This window comes from Petromyzon marinus, chromosome 40, assembly GCF_048934315.1.
Source record: "Petromyzon marinus isolate PM22_M1 ecotype Great Lakes invasive population chromosome 40, UKy_Petmar_22M1.pri1.0, whole genome shotgun sequence".
NCBI classification, from domain to species: domain Eukaryota; kingdom Metazoa; phylum Chordata; class Hyperoartia; order Petromyzontiformes; family Petromyzontidae; genus Petromyzon; species Petromyzon marinus.
The window spans coordinates 900,706-922,785 of NC_133706.1; the positions used below are offsets into that span (position 1 = coordinate 900,706).

Here is a 22,080-nt window from a genome sequence, read left to right on the forward strand (position 1 = left end):
AGTGTTGGAGAATAGCCTCGGCTCGGTGTCGAACTTCTAACACTGAGGCCTGCCCCGTTTAGCGTCCCGCCCTACCTGGGTAATGAGACAGCTTAGCCTCATAAACACGTCAAGAAAGACGCAAACTCGGAGCAAACCAACGGCTCTTATCCTGAGAAGAACTTCAACTCAGGCCGTCTGACTCGAATTTGGAATCTTCTAAGTGACATAAAAATACTTCAAAGTCAGAGAGGCAATCCCATCACGGCACTATCGAGCGATGTCACCGCATTGACGTTACGAGAGAATGGCAGCGCGCCGACCGCAACGCTGCGTTTACACGCTTGACCATCAACGAGACGTCAAAAACTCATCGCTCCCAGATATTTTAACACCCGCAATGTGGTGATGATGGAGCGCCTCGCCCTAACTTAAAAGCATTTTTTTTTGTTTACAATTAACAAAGTTTCAAACTGGTGTCGCACAGCCCGGGGTACTGGGTATGTGACGACGCATCGATTCATCGATTCAAATTCCCCCGTATGCTCACGACATGTACACATCAAATAGCGTGCAAGGTGAACGTCAATTAACGAATGCCTTAATGTTTCATGTAGGTCAATGTCAGGCACGGACACTATAGAAACTTTTTTTTTAAATCACAAATGAGACTGTTAAAACAGCACGAAAGAATCTACTCTTGAATGGAATCATGACCGGTTTGAAGTTTCATCCAATTTTGTGTGGCTACATCTCCGTTGTTCGATGCCTCGTCCGTGTTGTTGTTCCCTCTACAGCACCTCCAAGATGCTCAAGTCACGTTGCAAATAGTTTTCCGATTATTACTACGAGGACGAAGAAATCAAATCCGTGGGTGTGGGGGTATTGGTTGAGACAAATCACGACCCGCCTCCGAGTCGCTCGGCGGTTAGCGCCGCCCCCGTCAAACGGAGCGCTCGCCGAGAGCTGCCGGCGCTACGTCCGCGAGCCGAGGCGCCCCGCGACCGTCACCTGCACGAGCTGGCTGCCCTCGCCCTCGCGACGGCTGTACGGGCGGATGATGCCGTCCTCCTGGATGACGCGCGGCGGGCGCATTTTCTCCACCGTCTCCGACGCCTCCGCCTGCCTGCACACGCCACCCGCGTACGCGGGCACAGGACAGACGCACGCCGCCGTCAGAGCGCGCGCGTGTTTCGCTTCCTCTTCAGCCTCTTCCCCTCGCGCTGCTCCACTTAGAAATCCCCTCCCCATCTCCCCTTTCCCCAAGCCCCGATCAGAAGAACCTTGCTCAATTCAAGAAACGTGGACGCTATTTATCTATTAAACCGACAGTGATGTTTCGTTGCTGGCCACTTGATGTTTTGGACCTTTCTCAGCAACTGTGTTTAACACACACTGTACATGACCATGAACTCCCCCCCCCTCATGGAAACAATGGCGCAACACCCTGCCAGCCCATGCGGGCACGGGACACCTGTCCCACGCAACTTGAAGGGAAAATTTAACACGAAGGCTTTGAATATTATCAATATTATCCATAAGAGGTTTTTGGTTTTTTTTGGGTTAGATCATGTAAATATAAACGTGTCGTTAAACCCACCACGGCCATTTACGTGACAGACCTTATTAGTTGGCTGTCGGGTGGTGGCGGGTTTCACGACACATTTATATTAACGCGATCTAACACAAACAAATCCTGGCTTAAAGGGAAAGAGTGGGAATTTGAGGCCAGGTGGTCCTCCCTATTCCTGCGGAGCTTTGAATAAGAGGAAAGGAGGGGTAGATGGCCCCCTGTATGTTAATGTGAGATGGACCCAGAACGGAGGATAGATTGTCACCCCCACCCATAATGCTGCGTGTACGTTGTATGGTTTTTGTCACGTGTTCTTTTTCCCCCCCCCCCCCTCCGGCCCATGCCCGGTGTCCCCTTAAATGTTGGTTACCTCGTCTCCGCCCCCTCTTCCACCCCCCACATATACAAGCCCTCCTCCCGTGCCACCCACGTGCCCCCTGCCCAACGGAAGGTTCCCACGGGTTGATGCGTCAAGCCTTCCCCGCCCCCACCCCCCCACCCGCCTACGCATGGTTCCAAAGAGCCGAAAGCCCTCCCCACCGTGGGTTTTGAAACCACCGGTGTGCTGTACCTGGCTGTCCCGGGCCTGCGTGCTTATCACAATAAAAACTGTACGTGAAAACCCTGTGGTGATGTGGAACCGTGGGGTGCTGCTGCTGCTACTGCTGCTGCTGCTGCGTTGGCAGTGGTGCACAAGCACAATCAATACAAAACTCGACACATTTGTCGATTACACTACCTGAAATGAATTACGCGCCGTGTGTGTGTTATTAACGGTTGCATTGTGTGAACGATGTTTGCAGGGGGTTCGTCTCTGAAAGGCGAGCGGTACAAGTGTGTTATGTTATTATTAAATGAAGTGAGTTTGGTTGGCACAGTAGGGAGCACAGCTGGTGCATCCCATGGCAACTGGGTCTGTCTCATCAACTCCTATCAGCCGTTAGCCTTTCATACTTCACGTGGCCTCAAAGTGCACCTAGCCTGGCACAAGCGCCGTGGTGATGTCACCGCCATTCAGTGGTGAATGCCGGTTGTCGTCGTTGTGCGTCCCACCTTTTAATCCCCTCCATGGTGCTGCTGGCCATGTCGATGACGCCTCCCGCGGGCCGCGCCACCACCCCCACCAGCCCCTTGCCAACGCCCTTGAGGAAGCCGGTCGCCCCGCCGCTCCTCGCACCTGCACCCAGCCCGGCGCAGGGACGCGCATGTCGGCAGGGAGGCCTCGCACGCTCAATCACTCGGTCGCTCGCTCTATCGCTCAGCCATGCTCTTCAGCGCTTGCTCCTCCGGAGTTATTTACCGCCTTTCCTTTGTTAGGCGCGTGCGCTTGGGGAGAAGTCTTTGGCTCGTGCCGCGGCACTGATATAATCGCCAAGCGGATATAATCAGTGCGGGGAATAGAGCGAAGGAAAAAGTGTGCAGATGCAGGCGTTGGTTGTGAGAAAGCAGAGAAGACTCACCCTCAATGGGTTTGGTGATAATGCCCGTGACACCTCCAATCACGCCCTGCCGAGAGAGAAGCATTCATACAACACTCGTGCACAAGGAAAAATACAAATATCCCCGTATAGCTTTAACAGAATGTTCGGGCAAGTGCCGTTAGCGAGCAAATATTATGGTTGGCACGGCACACGAGGGGGTGGGTGGCCAGCACCGCACCCGGCCACCTTTGTTTCCCCAGTGCTAGTGTTTACACCAGGTACTCATTTCAGACTGAGTCGACCCAGGGGAGGCCCAGGACCAGTTCAAATAATCGTCACTGTTGTTGGGCGTGAGCAGGAATGGAACTCAGATCAGCGGTTTCACAGTGCGGTGTGCTTACCACTACCCTACCCCTCCCTACCGCACCACAAGCAACACACAGACACACACACGAGTTGTTAGTGTTTGAAATGCAAGCTTGACTGGTTCAGATTTACTGTTGCCGGCGCTGCTGTGCGCTGGGCCTGCCAATCGATTACACCACTCATGCACGCACACCACCCACAAGGACAAATATATTGGCTGGTGGGGGAAAAGTTTAGGGTTGCATGAAACTTGAGAGATGCAAACCAGAGAGAGAAAAATCAACAATTTTGCAAATATGCAAACGTGTTTGTTTACCCTGATGAGAATACGCAAATGCATTTTGCCCGGACGGCGACCCAGGCGGCTTCCATGCTGCTCATTGCCTACTACCCAAGAGAGACGCGCGTTGGGACAGCGTCACACGACCCACACAGTGGGTGGATTCTCCCAAATGATTTGATTTGCCGTCGCCGTACCTTGAGGAGGCCCTTGCCACCCCGCGCCAGCCCCTCCTTCAGGTCCGTGGGCTGCTGGTTCATCTCTTCACGCCGCTTGCGCTGGTACTCCTCGTCCATGGTGATCGTTGCCAGGCCCTTGCCCATGGTGCCCGTGATGCGGGACACCATGCCGGCCGCGCCACCTGTCCCCCCAGGGGCACGGGTACACGTGTGAGCGCGTTACACGTGTGAGCGTGTTACACGTGTGAGCTCGTTACACGTGTGAGCGCGTTACACGTGTGAGCGCGTTACACGTGTGAGCTCGTTACACGTGTGAGCTCGTTACACGTGTGAGCGCGTTACACGTGTGAGCGCGTTACACGTGTGAGCGCGTTACACGTGTGAGCGCGTTACACGTGTGAGCGCGTTACACGTGTGAGCTCGTTACACGTGTGGGCGCGTTACACGTGTGAGCTCGTTACACGTGTGAGCGCGTTACACGTGTGAGCGCGTTACACGTGTGGGCGCGTTACACGTGTGAGCTCGTTACACGTGTGAGCGCGTTACGCATATTAGCGGCGTCGTCAAAGGCGGGGGGGGGGGGGGGGGGGGGGCGGTAGTAGTGGAAGTTGTTGCAGCGTCTGAGAAGAGTGGCGGTGCTTGGATGGCATGGGTGGGTCCTGGTGCGGGGCATTAAACGGCTGCTCCCTCTTCAAATTCACCACTGCCCCCCCCTCCCCACCCCCTCCCACCATCCCACCTCTTGGTAGCCCCGGTGCCTGGGCCCCTCCAGCCTTAGCCCTCCGGTGCAGTTTCCCTGCGTTCACGCTCGATGATTCACTACATTAAATCGTACTTAACCTGCTCGCCATAAACTGTGGAGCTCAGTCGCCTAGAGGGGGGTGGGGGAGGAAGTGGGCAAGGAACGAGAGGCCGCGGTGGCTGCTGTGCTGTAGGTGGGGACACAAGGGGCAGAGACTCTAAACCAGGGGTAGGCAACCTGCGATGGGGCTCTTCAAGGACTGCTGCTTTGTGACTTTATTTATCAAGGGCCCACCGTCTCGTGTTCACACGCATTGCGGCTCTTGAAATATTGCGGGGTTTTTTTTTTTACGAATTTGAAAAAAATGGCTCTTCTGGTTTGCCGACCCCTGCTCTAAACCAAGCGGTCCGTAACCGTTGGGGACACCGCGGGTCACTGTTAACCCTCGACACGTTTTTGTTGGGGACCACCGTGTTTCGTGAAAACAAATCGCAATGTGCAGTGGCCTTGCGTGCCACCTCCACTGGACCTGCAGACCATCCAAGCGGTGCGCGGACCGCGCGTTTTGTAACCGCAGCGCTAAACCACGCGTACCCACGGTGTGTCCGAAGAGGGACTTCATCCCCAACGCCATGCCCTCCACAAACTCCTCAGGCCCCTGGACAGCTCCCTGCAGCGCCGGAGCAAGGGGAGGGGAAAGCACGGAGGTGACGTCTGTGGCTGCGTCGCCCGATTCCACCGCGGAGCGACTTATCGAAACGGAGCTCGCAAAACGCAGCGCGGCAAGAGCATTGGACAGCGGTGTCATTCGCACCAGGCCAATGATTTAGCCAGAAAAGTGTCCCTGAGTGAGTCTCACGAGACTCAGGAGGGTCGTGCATTGTGATAAACCAAGGATAAACGAGACATACATTTAAAAAAAATATTTTACCAGGTAAGGTCCACTGAACTTTATCGCTGTTTTCAGAAGCGACCTGGGCCACAAATGATAGCTCGACAAAGTGGCGAGTCATGTGCAAACTTATCGCAGCCAAATAATCTAAAAAGCATGTTTCTGAATGTGGAAGGGAAAAGCAGAGGACCCAGAGAAAAATCCATGCAACCACGGGAAGAACGTGCAAACTCCAAATATACAGCAGGTGTCAGGGTCGGAATGAAACCCATGACTACCTGTATACCAGACGAGGTAGTTAACATCTCGCCACCGTGGCGCCCAATGCCTGCGGATAGTTTCGCAATGTGATCTTGGCGACTCATAAGTGGCATGGACGTACAATGCTGGTTATTCAATTGATCGACAGTCCAACATTACGTGTTGCTCAAATTGGCAGAAAGGGAGTGCTCATCTCCACCCCTGGTCCTGAGCCGATGGTGTACATTTCCACGTTCATATGGCCGTGGCGAGTCTATCCACACAGGACTAGTCTTGACTTTCCAACAGTGGCACTTATTTTATACACCTGGGGGGTGGTAAATGATGGGCTGAATTGACCCCAAGCCAGGATTTGAACCACGATCATTCGCCCGCCCGGCAGTGTTTCAGGTGTTCACCAGGCCGCTGTCAGGCCGTGTTGTTGTTGTTGTTGCCCTGCACGTGCTGGAGGAGGCTGTCACGTGGCTCTGTGGCTACGTGGGGCTGACGTCCACTCGCACAAATATAACACTGACAGACATATCTACTTATTTCATGAATTATTTCCTTTGTGTGTCTGGTGCTCTGTGTTAAAGTCACACGGAAAAGCATTTGCTAAATAAAACCAGGCCGCTCGGGAAGCCGTGGTGCACACTGGCTCACGCGCGTGCGTCAACCTCAACCCTCAACGTCCACGTGAACACATCGAGGCTGTTGCTGCTCGACTCTCCACCGTACGGTAGAAGAAGAGGATGCAGCTGTGACCTGCACCACATCTGATGCTGATAACAACAGGCATATTGGCCGGGGTGGGTACTGGTTGGGGGTGGGTACGGAGGGGGAGGGAAGGGGATACACCGATGGGCGCGAGCTCACTTGGTACGGCTCGTAGAAGAACGCCTCGACCCCCTCGGAGAGACCGTGGATCAGTCCGAATGGGTTGCCCAGCACGTCCAGGCCCAGCACCACCTTGTACATCTGCTGCAACGCCTGCGCGGGGCACCACACAGGGACGCAGAGAACAAGGGGCCCTCTCCGTTCAGTCGTCCAGACTGTCGGGGGCCAAGTGCTGTTAGACTTGTTTTAAGGCCAGCATGGGGCGAGGGGGGCGAGGCAGCCGGCACGCGACGGGAGGAGGTTGTGCCCACGATGGGAATGTTGGAATGGTGAGGGACGATTTTGACAGGCTCGGATTTGTCCAGAGCGTCCCCGATCATTCCTCTACCAATTCTGACAAAACTCCGGTCCAAATATATCGGAAGCGAGCGGAAATTCCACGGGGTCACCAGCGGCGGCACGCTCCGGCGATTCGCCACAAAAACAAAACCGCGAGAGCCATTCCTACGATTCCAACGACACCGCATTCAACTCCAGGAGTTTCATTCCGATTCCTGGCTCAAGATCGACCGCGAGAAGTGCCCAGCACGACGGCAAGGGGACGCCGATCATGCGTCTGTGTTGGTGCGTGTCTCTGCGCGTGGCCAGGGCCACCACTGCACCTTGCGGCGACTCTAGAGAGCCTGACAGAGGGCTACACACCGGGACATATCGTAGGCCGATGTCTTTCCACTGCTAGACCATATTGTGTGCCTCATACTGACAAAAATACTATTACTGTGGTGGCATGACAGAAGTGGAGGAGCCCCTCACACACTCACGAGCCACTCACTCACACACTCACCCAACTACTCACTCACACACCCAGCCACCCAACTACTCACTCACACACCCACCCAACTACTCACTCTCACACCCACCCAACTACTCACTCACACACCCACCCAACCACTCACTCACCCACCCACCCAACTACTCACTCACACACCCACTCAACTACTCACTCACACACACACCCAACCACTCACTCACACACCTACCCAACTACTCACTCACACACCCACGCAACCACTCACTCACTCACCTACCCAACTACTCACTCATCCAACCACTCACTCTCAAACCCACCCAACTACTCACTCACACACCCACCCAACTACTCACTCACTCACTCATACACTAGCTAACCTACTTACTCACACACTCACCAACCTACTCACTCTCACACTCATCCAACCACTTACTCACTCACCCACCCACCCACCACTCACTCTCAAACCCACCCAACTACTCACTCACACACCCAACCACTCACCCACCCACCCAACCACTCACCCACCCACCCAACTACTCACTCTCAAACCCACCCAACTACTCACTCACACACCCACCCAACCACTCACTCACACACCCACCCAACTACTCTCACATGCACCCAACTACTCACTCACACACTCACCCAACTACTCACTCACACACCCACCCAACTACTCACCCTCACACTCACCCAACTACTCACTCTCACACTCACCCAACTACTCACTCACACACCCACCCAACTACTCACTCACACACCCACCCAACTACTCACTCACACACTCACCCAACTACTCACTCACCCAACCACTCACTCACACACTCACCCACCTACTCACTCTCACACCCACCAACCTTCTCACTCACACACCCACCCACCTACTCACTCTCACACCCACCAACCTACTCACTCACACACTCACCAACCTACTCACTCTCACACCCACCCAACTAATCACCCACGCACCCGCCCAACTACTCACTCACACACCCACCCAACTAATCACCCACACACCCACCTACTCACTCTCACACCCACCCAACTAATCACCCACACACCCACCCAACTACACACTCACTCACCCACTCACCCACCCAACTACTCACTCACACACTCACCCACCTACTCACCCACACACTCACCCACCTACTCACTCTCACACCCACCCAACTAATCACCCACGCACCCGCCCAACTACTCACTCACACACCCACCCAACTAATCACCCACACACTCACCTACTCACTCTCACACCCACCCAACTAATCACCCACACACCCACCCAACTACACACTCACTCACCCACTCACCCACCCAACTACTCACTCACACACTCACCCACCTACTCACCCACACACTCACCCACCTACTCACTCTCACACCCACCCAACTAATCACCCACGCACCCACCCAACTACTCACTCACACACCCACCCACCTACTCATGGCGCTTGTAACAGGCTATGTGCACTTTAAGGTTATGTGAAGTGTTGAAGGCCCACTGATAGGAGGCCGATCTTGACACAACTGCTACCAGTGACTGGCAAGTCCACTCAGCTCCACTCAAGCACTCACTCACCCACCCACATACTCATTCACGCACCCACTCATTCACCCACCCATTCACTCACACACATCCACCTTTTCACCCACCCACTCACTTAGACACTCACCTAACAATTTATTCACTGTGCCCACTCACTCATCTACCCACTCAGTTACACACCCAACCACTTATTTGCTAACCCACTCACTCACTCACCTACTCACTCAACCACTCACTCACGCACTCACCCACTCACTCACCCGCTTACGCACCCACCCATAGCAAAGGGAGGTCAAAAGACAACATCCTGAAGTGGGGTAACTCAAACGACCCTGACCCTTGAGAGTGTGGTGAAACACAGACCGTGGGACATCTATTGGTCTGAGCCTTGCACCGTGGACGACCTGACCAGAGCTACACCCACAGCGGGTCACATCACGAGCCATAGCAAGTACCCGACAACTGGAGGAAATCCTTGGTGGCTGCGGTGACGGGACATGAGCAGCAGCAGCAGCAGCAGCAGGAGCAGCAGGAGCAGCGGCAGAAGGAGCACTGCTCACCTGCTTGGTGTAGTGCCGCGTTGCCTCGGCGGTGAGCTGACTGCCGGTGTAGAACTTGTGGTTCACCTCGAAGAAAGCCAGCCTGGGGGCCCGACATCGCCACCACCGTCAGCATCGCAGCATCAGAAGTGAGAAGCTCACCACCAAAGACACTCGCAGAGAGAGACGGCGACCGGCGCCTGGAGGCGCCCGAGGTCGAACTCTGGGACCGGGGCTCTGGGTGGAGGATCGCAACCGGCGAACCGGTCGCATCGCCACGCGGCTCGCCGACCCCGTGCGAGCACGCACCTGAACACGACGTCCTGCAGGTCGGTCAGCGTCGCTCCGATGCCCTGCAGGAACGAGTTGAGGGTCCTCAGGGGGCCCTGCTCGGCCTGACCCCCCGGGAAGACGCTGCCGTCCTGTGCCCCGCCGGCGCTCAGCGAGAAACTCAGGTGGATCTGTGGCCGGCCGAGGGTGCGGAGAAAATCGAACAAAAACGGCGATGAAGACCGCGCAAGCGACGAAAGCCACCGCCGCTGCACGTTGGTCGCAAACCGCGGAAATGCAAGAGGGAAATCCACGTAGAAGAGGCTGACGTTCTGGGTAATGGGCCCCGTTTCAGGGCACAGAGAGGGAGGGCAGAAGGACCGGCTGACTTCATAGTTGAAAGACTGCGCCACAGTACCGAGTGTGGAGTCATTATTTAGACCACCGAACGTCAGTTAATCATCCTACTCTCTTCCCTCTGCCTGCCTCAACTCAGAAGTGTCTAAAACATCAATAATGACTCCATCACCTTGACCGCTAAGAATAACCATTTTCATCGCTGGCTTTTTTTTTATCGGCAATATTTCGGGCAAACCCCTTGAACCACCTTGCGGCTGCTCTCCAGGGCAAGTCGCGAAGAGCAAAGCGACCTTCCAACAAAATTCCGGTCACATTGGATAATCTTGAACGGCGCTTTTGTGATCCCCGCCCCCCTCCGATACAAGACAGACGCACGGACTGACACAGACAGCGAACGCGTTCAAGCTTTGTTGGGCATCGATAAAACCGGCGAGGGAGAGCGAGCGAGTGCGTCGACGGCACGGAGGCGCGCGCCTTGAGTGGGGAGATGTGCAGGTCCTCGTAGAAGCTCACGGCCGACGTGTCGGCAGCCGTCGCCTCCAGCGCACACTCCTCCAGCGCCTTCAGGTCGTCCTCAAACAGCTTCACCTGCGCACGCACACGGCAGCCGGGAGACGGTGACCACCCTCGTCGTCATCATCATCGCCATCGTCATCGGCGGAACGTGTAAGGATCAACCCTCATCGTCATCAGCAGCAGCGCCATTAGCAACAGCAACGCAATCACAATCATCAGTAGCAACATCGCTACCGTCAGCAGCAGCATTGCAATCATCAGCAGCGACACTACCATCAGTAGCAACAACACCAACTGTCAACGACAGCAACATCGCAATCATTACCCCGCAACATCGCCACTAGTGCGGCCACAAATAGTTGATAAGAGAACATCTTTGTTTGAATAGGAAATCAAGCCCTGAATCGCCACCCCGAATCGCGGCAAAGCGTCACAACACCGGGGGCTGAAGGGGTGGGAGGTGGTTGGGTGAATGTCAGATGCCGAACTATTTGGGTAATTTTAACATTTGTCGTAAATAAATAAATAAAGCATGCTTAATTAAACATTGTTTACTGCCCCATTGAGAACCTTGGATTTCACGTTGTCTCTTTCCGAGCGACTCGTTAACGTTAATTTAAACACGCGTGGAGGGTTGTGCTTAACGTGCGCTCGTGAACTTAACGAGCGTCGCGAACGTCACTTGCGCTGTTCATTTTATCCACGCCGCGAAACTAACGACTCACAGGTTTCTCGAGCGTCGTGAATTTAACGAGCTTCGCTCGATTAACAATTAACGAGCGCCGCGAAGCTAACGGGCGCCGTTAGAGTCAACGACCCCGCCACCACCACGCGACCCCGCCCCCACGCTTGCCCTGGCCCTTGCCCCCACGCGCGTGGCGCTACCAGCATGCCCTCGGAGGCCAGCGTGCTGTCGGCGGTCACGAGCTCCAGCAGCGCTCCCAGGAAGCCCATGTCTGCCTTGAGGGCCATCTCTTGAATGAGGACCTTGAAGTACCTGCCACGGGAGACACGATGGGACTTGAAAGCCACGCGGAAAATCAGATAGAGAAACGGCTCAGAGCGGCGGCAACCACGATTCAACGTCAGCCATCACGCCGTGTTTTGTGGCCCACCGTGCAGAAAAATGAAATCTGGTGTTTTGTGCAACAAACGTGTGGGCAAAAGTTCCGCGGACCGCTTCCCACGGCTCTGCGGACCACCGGCAGGTGGGAACTCCTGCCTGATAGCAAGGGTGGCGAGGGCCTACAGCCCGTGTGGGTCATTGTACTGTATCAGGCTCATAAAACTGACTTCATACGGCCCGCGGCCACATGAGGCGTACCTTCATCTGTCACCGTACGTGCACCTGAGCCGCACTCATTGGGTACTGGAGGGGAAAATTTCCAACCCGGCAGCAGCACTGCGTTTCTAACTTTAGCGGGCTCAGTTGGCGAGACCAAACTATGCTTGGCACTACATCATTACTCAAGGACGCTGCGGCATTAGCGGCAGGCATTTGAAAGCCCTCTTGGCTCTCAGTAACGAAATAGGATTCCACACACCCCCCCCGAGCCCGAGAGACAACGGGGTGGGGAACGGCACCATGGGGGTCCGGCGCACTGCACTCCGATCCTGGCAGACCCGAGTTCGATTCCCGGACGCAGTTAACATCGGTGGCGAGCGATATGTGAATTGGGTCTACTAAGCGCCACCGTGACGCTCGCCTCTCGGCACGGCACCGTCACCAACCCGGACTGACTCGCGTGGTCAATTATGGTGAAACATCCTCACGACTAATGTGTCATGGGGGGTGGGGGGTTTCCATCCAGCAAAGCACTAACACGTGACTTTACATTGTAATTATCCTCGCGATTATTGTTGTTGTTAAGAGACAATAATACTAATTAATAGAGTGATGTAAAATGGCTCGTGTGTGCCTCACTTGATCTGGGTGATCTTGCTGTGCTCCCCGACTCTCGTCACGATGCTCACGTCCACGAGCGGCTTGGGCTCTGCACCACGCACGCGCCATACGCGTGCACGTCACACACGCTCCGTGAGCACAAGCGAGATTCATAAACCCGTTCGCCGCCTGCGTGCCGTGTCGCTGGCGAGCGAGTGAGCGCACGCACCAACGTGTGTGGTGACGTCACCGCCACTTAGTGGCGAAAGGCAGTTGTTGTTGTTGTTCGTACTGGAGCGCGGAGCGGTAGCGCCAGCAGTTAGCGTGCTACGCTACGAACCCGGTGATCCAAATGTGATTCCCGCTCACGGGCAACACCGGTTACGATTATCTGAACCGACTCGGCCTTAAAATGAGCACCTGGTGCGGTGTGGAAAAACATCAACATTGGGGAGACGAAGGTGCTGGGCGTGGTGCTGGCTACCCACCCCCTCGTGTGCCATGCTGGCATTCATAGGTGCTTGCTAACAGCACTTGCCCCAACATCCTGTGAAAAAGGCTATAGGGGGGAATCTTTGTCTTTGTGTTCGTACCGGAGTCAGCGGCGATGGACTTGGGGGGTGGCACGGGGTGGAAGACGACGGGGAACACGGAGCCCGGCATCTGCGAGTCGATCTAACCGTCGTCGTGGTCGCGTCGAAGCAAAAATGTAAAAACACTCAAGGGACGGAACTCAACTCAACACAGCAAACGGTTCCTACGCAGAGTTAAATCTCTTCAGACCTCCTGCAAATGCAAGCTTCAGGCAAAACGTCGTCTCTACCTGCTAAAGTTGGCTGTGATAATTGCTCACCAACGCACCTGCCATAAGCTGAAACTAAAACCATTGGCACGTCGTTAAAACTAAACTATAAACTAGTTTTATTTCACCAGGTAAAGCCCACTGGGCTATACCGCTCTTTTTCAGAAGCAACCTGGCTATCACAAATGATAGCTCAACCAAGTGACTTATCATCACGTGGTCACTTATAGCAATAGCCAAATACTCTAAACGCATGTTGATTCTAAATGTGCAGGGGAAAACCAGAGGACCCGGAGAAAAATCCATGCGACCGCGAGGAGAACATGCAAACTAAAAAGATAAAGGCGTCACGGTCGGGATCGAACCCACAACCTCTTGTATACCAGGCAAGGTAGTTCATATCTCACCACCGTGGCACACAATTAAATGTGTTGGGCTATGTCGGGTGGTGGAGGGTCTTACGACTAAAATCTGACCAGATCCTTTCATGGCCTAACCAAAAAATCCATTACAAATAAAAATATTGGTTTCAAAAACCTAAGCGTTAACTTCTTATTCCGTGGAAACATACGTAGACATACGTCGGGTGTGTTGTCCTGGGCAGCCTGACAAAAGTTTGAAGCTTTGTTAGCAAGAACAAGCCTTACGAGATTATGTGTGTGTATGCGTGTATAGCCTTCGACACTTCACGTGTCCTCAAAGTGTACCTGGCCTGGCACAGGCGTAATGGCGACGTCACCGCCACTTAGTGGAGAATGGCGGCTGTTGTCGTTATGTACGGAGTATGTATATGACGAGCGGCAGGGTAGCGGTTAGCGGGCTGCGCGACAAACCCGGCGACCCGAGTTCCAATCCCAGTGACGATTATCTGAACCAGTGCTGGGCCTCCCCGAGGTCGACTCACTCTCAAATGAGTAACTGGTGCGGTGTGTAAACGTGACGATTATCTGAACCAGTGCTGGGCCTCCCCGAGGTCGACTCACTCTCAAATGAGTAACTGGTGCGGTGTGTAAACGTCGCCACTGGGGAGAAATGGGCAGCCGGGCGTGGTGCTGTTCACCAACTGCCTCGTGACGTACCGGCCTTCATAGCTGCTCCCTAATAGCACTTGCCCCAATAGTCTGTGAACGCTGTACGGGGGATTGTTGTCTTTGTACGGCGTGCACGAGTGAGCGTGCGTGCTACACGAGGGCACCCACCCCCCGCCCCCACCTGTATGCGGTTGATGCGCGCCCGCAAGCTCGTCTGGTGCGGCCAGGTCGTGTACTCCACGCGCACGCCTGGCAAGAAGTGGCGGCGAATCGCCCTCGGATTTGGAGCCAGCAGCATCATGGGAGAGCTGGTGAAGTCCACCTGCATTGCCGCACAGACGCAGGGCACAGCCATTACCGTCCACACTTCAAGTTCGCAGGCTCAAGACTTTATTGTCTGAAACTGGCAAGGCCCCACTGAGCTGAGCAGCCGGGTTACAAGGACGATCGCAGCCCAAGACAGTCAGCAGTGGCGGCAGTTCTAGAAGACCGCAGGGTGGAGAGAACGTGCAATCGAAAAAGAGCAAAAACGGCAACTAATTATTCAAACGAAACTAAGTTCAAAAGTCAAAGACTCCCCATGCTCAAACCACGGCACTTGCCAATGTATGTATGTATGTACGTTGAACTTTTTTCGCAGCGTAAGTAACCAACCGTTCTAAACAAACGAAACACACAAAAAGCATCGCTAAAGAAATTCGTTTTCCATCGAGATTTAAAGTACACAGCTTCAGTGGCTTCCTAACATCGGAAGAGCGTTCCAGACGGACGAAGAAGCACATCTGAAAGCGTGCGATGCGGCGACCGTCTTTGAGCATTAACCGCGGGGGTTGGAACGATAGCGATCGTAAGTGCCGGTGCCGCGTCCGCGATCACACGGTGTTCGAAGACGACGCCGGGCGTGAACCCGCGGGGGTGGAACGATGGCGGTGGCGGAAGCGCTGCACGTGCGGGCGAGCGATGCATCATGCCTCGATGTCCGAGTCGATGCGCACGCGTCCGTGCGCCTCCGCGCTGCCGTTGGACGACGCGAGCTTGACATAGCGCTCCTCCAGCAGGGCGCTCAGCTTCCCGCTCATCATCTTCCAGCGCCGCTTGGGCTTCTCCTCCCACACAACGCCCGAGCTGGCGACAGCAGCGAGCGTGCAACGAGAGAACGGGTGCAGCGGTGAGCGAGTTTGCGGCTACGTATATTTTTTTTTCCTTCCCCTTCCCCCAGCGAATGATTTGCGTAAAGAGTTTCCGTGAGATGCTGCGACGTCTGAGCACCACGTAAATTCAGCTCCCCGAACCGAGGATCCTCACGCGGACTCTCGCAACTGTGGCGACGTTCCGTTTTACCGCAATTTCACAAGCCGGCGAAATAACTTTCCAAAACCATTTTCGCTGCAGCCGACGCAGCGCCCTCGGCCGCGACCCTCGCGGAAAGGCCCCATCGCCCTCCCAACCTGGTGATGCCGATGAAGGAGATCTCCTGCTTGGCGTCGTCGTTGACGAGCGAGAGCCCGAGCGCCTGCAGCGAGAGCGCGACGCGGGAGCGCGCGCGCTCCACCAGCGGGGCGTCCTGCGCCCGCGCCACCACCTCCACGTCCGCCGTGAAGAGCAGGCAGCGCTGCAGGCCGTCCAGGAAACAGGCCCACGACACGCGCAGCTCCCCACCAATCTCCACCTTCCCGCCGTCGTCCTGGGGCGGAAGGAGGGCACAGAAGGGTGAAGGTCATTGGGTCAAGCTGCCTCACCCACATCCGGGTCAGGAATTCGCCTACCTCCACCTTGGATATCCACACAACCGACGAGCTGATCCTTGCTGAACAAAAAGTAGCATAAATGATCAGACAACACACCTCCTTTCCCATATTTGTCTCTCAATAAATCAAATACGTTTTTTAGTTTCTTTAAAAATACCATCAGCCACACGGCCTTCTCGGAAGGAAGAGGATTTCTTCAGCAACATCGGTTTAATCGGAGCAAACTCTGGACCGGGTTTAACATCCAGTGTTCAAATGCCAACCAGAGTCGGGCCGGCTTTAAAATGTGCACCTCGACAGCCGTTTCGCTGACGCGATGCAAAAATAAATCAAACTTCATTTTTTTAATGCGCAGAGACAAATATGGGAAGAAGGTGCGTTTTGTTATCATTCTGTAAATATTCTCCACAACGACACATTATTTTTTTGTCTGCTCAAAGATGCTCGTTTTTCCACTGGTCTCTGTGATGTCTACCCCCTACTATTCTACACGGTATTTCAACCCATACGGTCTTTAATATTAATAACAATAATTCTTTAATTAGCCAGAAGAGCCACACAGAGTTCAAAGACTCTCTTTCAGGAGAGTTCTGCATTGGTATATTTTGGCCAATAGCAATAATATTTTTATTTTTAGCTCTGGGAGGAATCCAAATAACCTAGAGGAAAACCCATGCAGAGGTGGCACAACGTATAAATGCACAAAGACGCTTGAATCAGGATTCGAACCCAATAAGCCAAGAGTGCCACTACTGCAGCAACACCTTTAAGACCCACAATATCATCAGATTCGATTGTATTAAGATACTCTACCAATCCAAAACCAAACGTGATGCTGCTGTGCTGTGATCGTTTGCGCTCACCGGTTCGATGCCATCTCCCCTAGCGTGAAACAATGGGGGACGTTTCTTAAGTCCCCTCTCCTCCACGCCTACGTCTACCCGCAGTATAAACTAGTGCGCCATAATAATATGGTTTTCCCCCTTTTTTCTGGCAACAAAACTGAAACTTTTTACAAGGATTAATGTCTGCATTAACCACAATACCTGCAGTCAAAATGCAAACAAAAAATATACTATGATAATATATGCATTGATAATATATGCATTGTCCTTGAAACTGATTGGTCCACACCAAGGGACGGCTTTCTTTTGAGCCTCGACCCAATTGGTGCTCGACCAGATGACACCAAAAGGCGTACAGCTCAAAGACAATGCACTATATCAAAGTAATGAGGGCTCAGGGTGAGCATCAGATAGTGCGCCGTAGTTATTCGGTCAGCAGGTCTAGCGCTGTGGGAAAATGTGTGTGTGCTCCCGCGCCTTCCAGGGCGGTCTGACCAGCATTGAACGGGCTGGGCAAAATACCCTGCAGAGAAGATGGGGCTCTCTTGAGCTCCTTCGAGTGGCCAGCAGTGGCATGAGAAAGCAATTACAGCGCTGCGCCTTTTTCGAATACAAAAACAGCCCATTGTAGTAATTGGGAGCGGAGCCCAGCTGGGCTTGGCCGCCTACGTCTTCAGATAGATTAGCGGGGCTCATGATGAGCTCCTCACCTCTTCGCGCGGGAGGGGCACTGTATTGACAAACGTGCGGCCCAGCCGAGCCAGAATAACACCTGGCACCGGCGGAGGAGGGGGGGTGGGGTGAACGGGAGAGTTATTAAATGCCCTCGGTTGTATTTGTCTTATATCGCTCAAGGTCAAATTTATTTTTTAAATAAATCTCAGCAATCGCAGCTGGGCTGGGGCAGTCTTACATTAAAAAGCAATTAGGCGATTTAATTTTACGTGCAGATATATACACGACCGGGCTGAGACCATCAATTCACCACACTTGGGAAGAACGCCTTTCACGTGGGCTGCAGCTAAGAATAAGACCCAGTATATCTCAGTGGTGCCGGCTCATTGCTCATTGCTCTGCCATGGGCATTTAAACACACGTGTGTGTGTATATATATGACAGTGAGCAAGGTACCATGCTGGCCTGCCAGATGGGTAGTGTAAGGGCACCTCTGCTACGAAGTATCCCAGACAGTATGAGAGTGACTGATAAGATGTAAAGTTTTAAAATGTCATTTTAATTCTTCTTCTTAATTATACGTGTTTTTTTATTGTTGTTATGATGCGTTGTTAAACACAAGTAATTGTTTGTTGTTAGAGCGATAAGTCAAGAAATATCTAAGCCTGTGCCCTCTGGTTACCCTGAGTTAAAAGTGGTGGTGCTGTGTCCTGGCACAGTCCTGGCCCAAGTTGACTCAACAACTCGACACACATCAACAACAAGCCTACGGGCAATGTTAGTCGATGGATCATGTTAGTTTATGGGCAATATTAGTCTATGAACATTATTAGTCTGTGGGCAATGTTAATCGATGGGCAATGTTAGACTATGGACAATGTGAGTCTATGGGAAATGTTAGTCAATGGGCAATGTTAGTTAATGCACATTGTTAGTCTATGGTAATGTAAGTCTACGGGCAATTTTAGTTTATGGACAATGTTAGTCCATGGGCAATGTTAGACTATGGACAATGTTAGTCCATGGACAATGTTAGTCCATGGGCAATGTTAGTCCATGGGCAATGTTAGTCCATGGGCAATGTTATAGTCTGTACAATGTTAGTCTATGGGAACTGTTAGTCCATGGGCAATGTTAGTGTGTACAATGTTATTGTGTACAATGTTATTGTGTACAATGTTCGTGTGTACAATGTTCGTGTGTACAATGTTAGTGTGATTATGTTCGTGTGTACAATGTTAGTGTGTATAATGTTCGTGTGTACAATGTTAGCGTGATTATGTTCGTGTGTACAATGTTAGTGTGTACAATGTGAATGTGTACAATGTTAGTGTGTACAATGTTCGTGTGTACAATGTTCGTGTGATTATGTTAGTGTGTACAATGTTAGTGTGTACAATGTTCGTGTGTAACAATGTTAATGTGATTATGTTCGTGTGTACAATGTTAGTGTGTACAATGTTCGTGTGTACAATGTTCGTGTGTACAATGTTAGTGTGATTATGTTAGTGTGTACAATGTTAGTATGTACAATGTTCGTGTGTAACAATGTTAATGTGATTATGTTCGTGTGTACAATGTTAGTGTGTACAATGTTCGTGTGTACAATGTTAGTGTGATTATGTTAGTGTGCACAATGTTCGTGTGTACAATGTTCGTGTGTACAATGTTCGTGTGTACAATGTTAGTGTGATTATGTTAGTGTGTACAATGTTAGTATGTACAATGTTCGTGTGTACAATGTTTGTGTGTACAATGTTAGTGTGTAAAATGTTCGTGTGTAAAATGTTTGTGTGTACAATGTTAGTGTGTACAATGTTAGTATGTACAATGTTCGTGTGTACAATGTTCGTGTGTACAATGTTCGTGTGTACAATGTTCGTATGATTATGTTAGTGTGTACAATGTTCGTGTGTACAATGTTCGTGTGCACAATGTTCGTGTGTACAATGTTAGTCAAGGGGTAGAAAGTGGTGGAGCGGTGTCCTTGCCCGATCCTGGCCCAGCCTGGGCTCAACAAATCATTCAACGAGCCAGAACGATGGCACTAGTGCACGATGTGTCGCCAGCACCGCGCCCGGCCGCCGTTATTGCCCCAGTGCCGATTTGTAGGCTGCCATTGTCGGCAAAGTCACATGCCTCAGAGATGCCGATTTGCTGCAGCCACTATTTTTCAGAGAGACAAAAATACCCAATAGGTGGCATTTTAGGCAATCTCTCAATACCCTTTATATATCTCTCTCTATCTCCGTTAAAATGAAGGTCCAGTGTCTGCAATGTCACCTGTTATATTTACATTTTTATTTTAGGGCAGTGCTATTGATGAAGTTTTGGTACATTTTCCGAGCAAAGGCATTTGGTGATAACAAGCCATCGAGCTGAAACTTCTGGCAAGAACAGTCGAGGGGAGCCAGGGAGAGGACACGGGAGCGTGGTCGGCCGTCGCCAGCGAGGGAGGCAGCGGGGTGGGTGCGGGAGCCGTGCGTCCGTCGGTGCGGTGCGGGCACCTTCAGCAGGTCGAGCTCGTAGCTCTGGTCGCAGCAGGTCCAGCGCAGGTGGCGCTTGCGGCAGGGGTCGCTCCACGTGTAGAGCACGCTCTGCCCGGGCTGCAGCGTGCGCTTGTCATTTGAGTCGCTGTCACCGCCACCACCACCACCACCACGATCACCGCGAAATGTCAGCATCACCGGCAATGATGTCATCATCATCATCATCAACAGCAGCACCACTTCCATTTTCATCATTATCGGCAGCAAAACTACCACCTCCGCTATCAGCACCATCAACACCATCTGCGGCAAAGCCCGAGGACAACGATTGACTGCGTTGACGAACGCAGACCAGTTGATAACGGAGGACAGTGGGAGAAGAGAGGGGAGTTCGGAGCGCGGAGTGCCGAAGGCGTGTGTTACCTGCTGTATGACCGGTGGCATTACTTGTCGGCCATCAATAAAGAGACCTTTGCTGAATACCGCGTGAGCCGAATCCTTCCACTGGTTTAAACAAAACAAAAATAACAAATCCCCGTTGTGCGTGGTTGGGGGGGGGGGGTGAGCGGTACCTCTGCGTGTAGGCGACGACCTCGTGCGAGTGGTTGACAAGGTGCACCGGCGCGGAGCCCTCAAAGTAGTCGGCGAAGGAGATGACGGTGGAGTGCTCGCCCAGGCTCACGTCCATCACCAAGCCCACGTACTGCGTGGTGGTGGGGGGGGGCAGACGGACGACGTGCCCGGAGGCGTTAGGCCAACTAATACCCCTGCAATTCGGATCTCTACTCTGGTCCGTGTTTCACTAGAACACCTTCACTGGGTGAAATTATATTTTTTAAACTGTCTCTTTGCTCAATTTGTAATCAATCATTTTGTTGTCAGGTGATGAGACGAAGTGTCAACGCGGAACTCTTGGCTGGGCAGTGCATTCGCAGAACTTGCTATGACGGAACTCGTTTTGATATCCCTTCAAGTGACCTCTTACCCACACTAGGGGGTGCACTTTTCTACATGCCCTTCTCTAGCGATGGCAGTCCATTAACATTTTATTAATTCTCATCAGTAGAATCTGCCAAATGGGAGTGACAAATATAATGGGGCTTTTTTTTGTGTGCAGTCCCCGGTGATGAGCAAGCTTAGACAATCGACTCGCCAAACGAGAAAACCCAATTCAATCACGGGTGGCCACACCACGGATTCCAACCCGGGCCCCTTAGTTCGTGATAGCTCAACGTTCCAATGCTTGAGCCGCCCAGACACTTGCAATATACATTCTCCCATCACAGGAATCACTACAAATCCATTATTGGTGGATATTTGATCAAATCCAACACCAGACGAAAATAAAGTGATTTACAATTCAAAATTCACATCACTTTTGTTTTTACATCTTACACTTGGCTGTATACAACATTAATCACCATACAGCCACCTCGTGTTGTTGCTTTGGCTCTAAATTATATTATAAAATAATTATTTGGCGATGCCACTTCTGCTGCTGCTGCAGAAACCCGTCCGTCACAACGCTGTATGTGACCTTAAGAAGAAAAATAAATATAATAGGTGACGTTTTGGGCAATGGACCTTTCTTCATGGCACATAAATAATATATGTTGATATATTTTATTTATGTGCTATGAAGAAGGCCCATAGCCCCAAAATGTTACCAACAACATATTTCCTTTCAAGACCACAGTGTTAGTGACAGATGCCTGAAATTCCTATTTGGTGGTTGTTGCTCCGATTTCTCTTTGCCTCGTTATTCTACTGTTTTTTTTATTTGATTGCTTCTGTCATTTTAGTGACGAGGTCACTCCCGCAAATGCAGGCTCATCCTGACCTCCTGAGCTCTCACCTGGTCAAAAATAAACACTCGATACTTGGAGAAAAAAAACCTTCACCCTCAAATGCAAAACCTCTCCCATGATCACATTTTTTCTCTCGAATCGAACGTAGAGATGATTCCACCCGGCAGCGCATTTTGAAGTGAAAAAACATCGGCGACCAACGTCAGATTGTCCCGGCCGCGCCACTTCGGGAAGGGCGAA

General features: G+C 52.3%; 1 protein-coding gene across 3 annotated transcripts in view; it reads right to left on the reverse strand.

Moving 5' to 3' along the window:
• Positions 1 to 22,080, reverse strand: part of LOC116950717 (intermembrane lipid transfer protein VPS13A-like) — a 120,392-nt gene that overhangs the window by 14,220 nt on the left and 84,092 nt on the right. For all 3 annotated transcript variants that reach the window (XM_032968713.2, XM_032968712.2, XM_032968715.2), the window contains 17 exons: positions 20,605 to 20,735; positions 20,051 to 20,177; positions 15,724 to 15,959; positions 15,247 to 15,400; positions 14,457 to 14,597; positions 13,036 to 13,117; positions 12,482 to 12,551; positions 11,443 to 11,554; positions 10,516 to 10,629; positions 9,721 to 9,872; positions 9,433 to 9,514; positions 6,549 to 6,662; positions 5,135 to 5,210; positions 3,817 to 3,980; positions 3,013 to 3,058; positions 2,606 to 2,729; positions 991 to 1,105 (listed from right to left, as the gene is read on the reverse strand). In XM_032968713.2, the coding sequence (XP_032824604.2) occupies positions 991 to 1,105; positions 2,606 to 2,729; positions 3,013 to 3,058; positions 3,817 to 3,980; positions 5,135 to 5,210; positions 6,549 to 6,662; positions 9,433 to 9,514; positions 9,721 to 9,872; positions 10,516 to 10,629; positions 11,443 to 11,554; positions 12,482 to 12,551; positions 13,036 to 13,117; positions 14,457 to 14,597; positions 15,247 to 15,400; positions 15,724 to 15,959; positions 20,051 to 20,177; positions 20,605 to 20,735 (2,040 nt within the window). The remainder of the gene's footprint in view (positions 1 to 990; positions 1,106 to 2,605; positions 2,730 to 3,012; positions 3,059 to 3,816; positions 3,981 to 5,134; positions 5,211 to 6,548; positions 6,663 to 9,432; positions 9,515 to 9,720; positions 9,873 to 10,515; positions 10,630 to 11,442; positions 11,555 to 12,481; positions 12,552 to 13,035; positions 13,118 to 14,456; positions 14,598 to 15,246; positions 15,401 to 15,723; positions 15,960 to 20,050; positions 20,178 to 20,604; positions 20,736 to 22,080) is intronic.